Raw genomic sequence first — 2,611 nt, 5'->3', positions numbered from 1 at the left:
TGTAGTCCCAGCTACTCGGGAGGCTGAGGCAGGAGAATGGCGTAAACCCGGGAGGCGGAGCTTGCAGTGAGCTGAGATCCGGCCACTGCACCCCAGCCTGGGCGACAGAGCGAGACTCCGTCTCAAAACAAACAAACAAACAAAAACCTCTATCTGAGGGCTGGGTGCAGTGGCTCACACCTGTAATCCCAGCACTTTTGGAGGCCAAGGTAGGAGGACTGCTTGAGCCCAGGTGTTCAAGACCAGCCCAGGTAACACAGTGAAACCTCATCTCTGCACAAAAATAAAAATAAATTAGCCAGGCATGGTGGTGCCCACCTGTGGTCCCAGCTACTCAGAAGGCTGAGGTGGGAGGATCACTTGAGCCCTGGATTTCAAAGCTGCGGTGAACTATGACTGGGCCACTGCACTCCAGCTTGGGTGACAAAGCAAGACCCTGTCTCAAAACATAAAATAGGCCGGGTGCAGTGGCTCACAGCTGTAATCCCAGCACTTTGGGAGGCTGAGACAGGCAGATTGCCTGAGCTCAGGAGTTCGAGACCAGCCTGGGCAACACAATGAACGCCGTCTCTACTAAAATACAAAAAAAAAAAATTAGCCGGGCATGGTAGCAGGCACCTGTAGTCCCAGCTACTCGAGAGATTGAGGCAGGAGAATTGCTTGAACCCAGGAGGCGGAGGTTGCAGTGAGCCAAGACCACACCACTGCACTCCAGCCTGGGTGACAGAGCAAGACTCCGTCTCCAAAAAAATTAAAAATAAAAGGCCGGGCGCAGTGTCTCACACCTGTAATCCCAGCACTTTGGGAGCCCAAGGCGGGCAGATCACAAGGTCAGGAGTTTGAGACCAGCCTGGCCAACATGGAGAAATCCCGTCTCTACTAAAAATACAAAAAGTAGCCGGACATGGTGGTGGGCACCTATAGTCCCAAGCACTGGGGAGGTTGGGGCAGGATAATCACTTGAACCCGGGAGGCAGAGGTTGCATTTCACCACTCCAGCCTGGGCAACACAGCGAGACTCTATCTCAAAAAACTAAAAAATAAATAAAATAAAATAAATAAACTCTCTCTGAGAGCCAGAGCTCACTGGGCCCTGCCCTGTTGCTGAGCATAGCCAGCAGGGAAGGACCTTTGGCCTGCGGAGGGGTGGTGAGGGGAATGACGTGGTGGTGACGTCTCCCTCCCCTGCTCCCAGCCCCCCCCCAGCTGTCTTCGCTTCGTCCAGACCAACATCTCCCGCCTCCTGCAGGAGACCTCCGAGCAGCTGGTGGCTCTGAAGCCCTGGATCACTCGCCAGAATTTCTCCCGGTGCCTGGAGCTGCAGTGTCAGCCTGGTAAAGGCTTCCAGCCACTCCCACTCCTTCCCCTCCTGTCCTCACGGCCGCTCCTCCTCTCTGCACAGTGCGTCCCAGACCCCACCCTGCTCATATTGGTTGTGACAAGGGCAAGTTTATTCCTCAGTTTACTTTTTTTTTTTTCTGAGTCATCTTGCTCTGTAGCCCAGGCTGGTGTGCAGTGGCGCAATCTCGGCTCACTGCAACCTCCATCTCCAGGGTTCACGCGAATCTTCTGCCTCAGCCTTCCGAGTACCTGGGATTATAGGTGCGCATACCATACCTGGCTAATTTTTGTGTTTTTGGTAGAGATGGGTTTTCACCATGTTGGCCAGGCTGGTTTCGAACTCCTGACCTCAAGAGATCCGTCCACCTTGGCCTCCCAAAGTGCTGCGATTACAGGCATGAGCCACTGCGCTTAGGCTATTCGCTCATCTAATTTGTGACAATCTGATGAGGTAGGTACAATGATTATCGTAGTTTTACAGATGAGCAAACTGAGGCACAGAGAGGCCAAGCAGCCCATCCAAGGTCACACAGTCAGTGGCAGCCAGGCCTCTCTTTCCTTCCTTACCCCAGCCCTTCTCCTTGTTCATCAGCCTCCTCTTTCTCCCCAGACTCCTCAACCCTGCCACCCCCACGGAGTCCTGGGGCCCTGGAGGCCACGGCCCTGACAGCCCCGCAGCGCCCTCTGCTCCTCCTCCTGCTGCTGCTGCCTGTGGGCCTCCTGCTGCTGGCCACTGCCTGGTGCCTGCACTGGCAGAGGACGCGGCGGAGGACACCCCGCCCTAGGGAGCAGGTGAGCAGGGTGGGCAGAGGGGGTGAGGGGGCCAAGAGGGTGACCCACTTGTGGCTGACACTTTGGGGCCCACAGGTGCCCCCTGTCCCCAGTCCCCAGGACCTGCTGCTTGTGGAGCACTGACCTGGCTGGGGCCTCATCCTGGTGAGTCCTTCATGAACCATGGGGCCTGGATTTTGTGTCTGCAGGTGGGGAGGGGCACTAGGAGGCCATGGAAGGGTGGTGAGTAGCGGAGGGGCAGGGGCAGCTCTGGGTACAGAAAGACCCCTCTGGGATCAGGCATGGTGGCTCACGCCTGTAATTCCAGCACTTTGGGAGGCTGAGGCAGGTGGATCACTTGAAGTCAGGAGTTCAACACCGGCCTGGCCAACATGGCAAAACCAGTCTCTACTAAAAATACAAAAATTAGCTGAGCGTAGTGGTGTGTGCCTGTAATCCCAGCTACTAGGGAGGCTGAGGCAGGAGAATTGCTTGAACG

At 55.9% G+C, this 2,611-nt stretch overlaps 1 protein-coding gene across 3 annotated transcripts in view; it reads left to right on the top strand.

Annotated features, from left to right (window-relative positions):
• Positions 1–2,611, top strand: part of FLT3LG (fms-related tyrosine kinase 3 ligand) — a 29,870-nt gene that overhangs the window by 4,392 nt on the left and 22,867 nt on the right. For 2 of the 3 annotated variants that reach the window (XM_011979274.1, XM_011979275.1), the window contains exons 3-5: positions 1,196–1,334; positions 1,952–2,133; positions 2,209–2,277. In XM_011979274.1, coding sequence (XP_011834664.1) covers positions 1,196–1,334; positions 1,952–2,133; positions 2,209–2,256 — 369 coding nt within the window. In that variant the 3' untranslated portion in view covers positions 2,257–2,277. The remainder of the gene's footprint in view (positions 1–1,195; positions 1,335–1,951; positions 2,134–2,208; positions 2,278–2,611) is intronic. The other variant, XM_011979276.1, reaches the window with a different exon arrangement.

The sequence above is a fragment of the Mandrillus leucophaeus genome, unplaced genomic scaffold (assembly GCF_000951045.1).
Source record: "Mandrillus leucophaeus isolate KB7577 unplaced genomic scaffold, Mleu.le_1.0 Scaffold200, whole genome shotgun sequence".
NCBI lineage: Eukaryota > Metazoa > Chordata > Mammalia > Primates > Cercopithecidae > Mandrillus > Mandrillus leucophaeus.
This window is presented reverse-complemented; position numbering and strand designations above follow the sequence as displayed.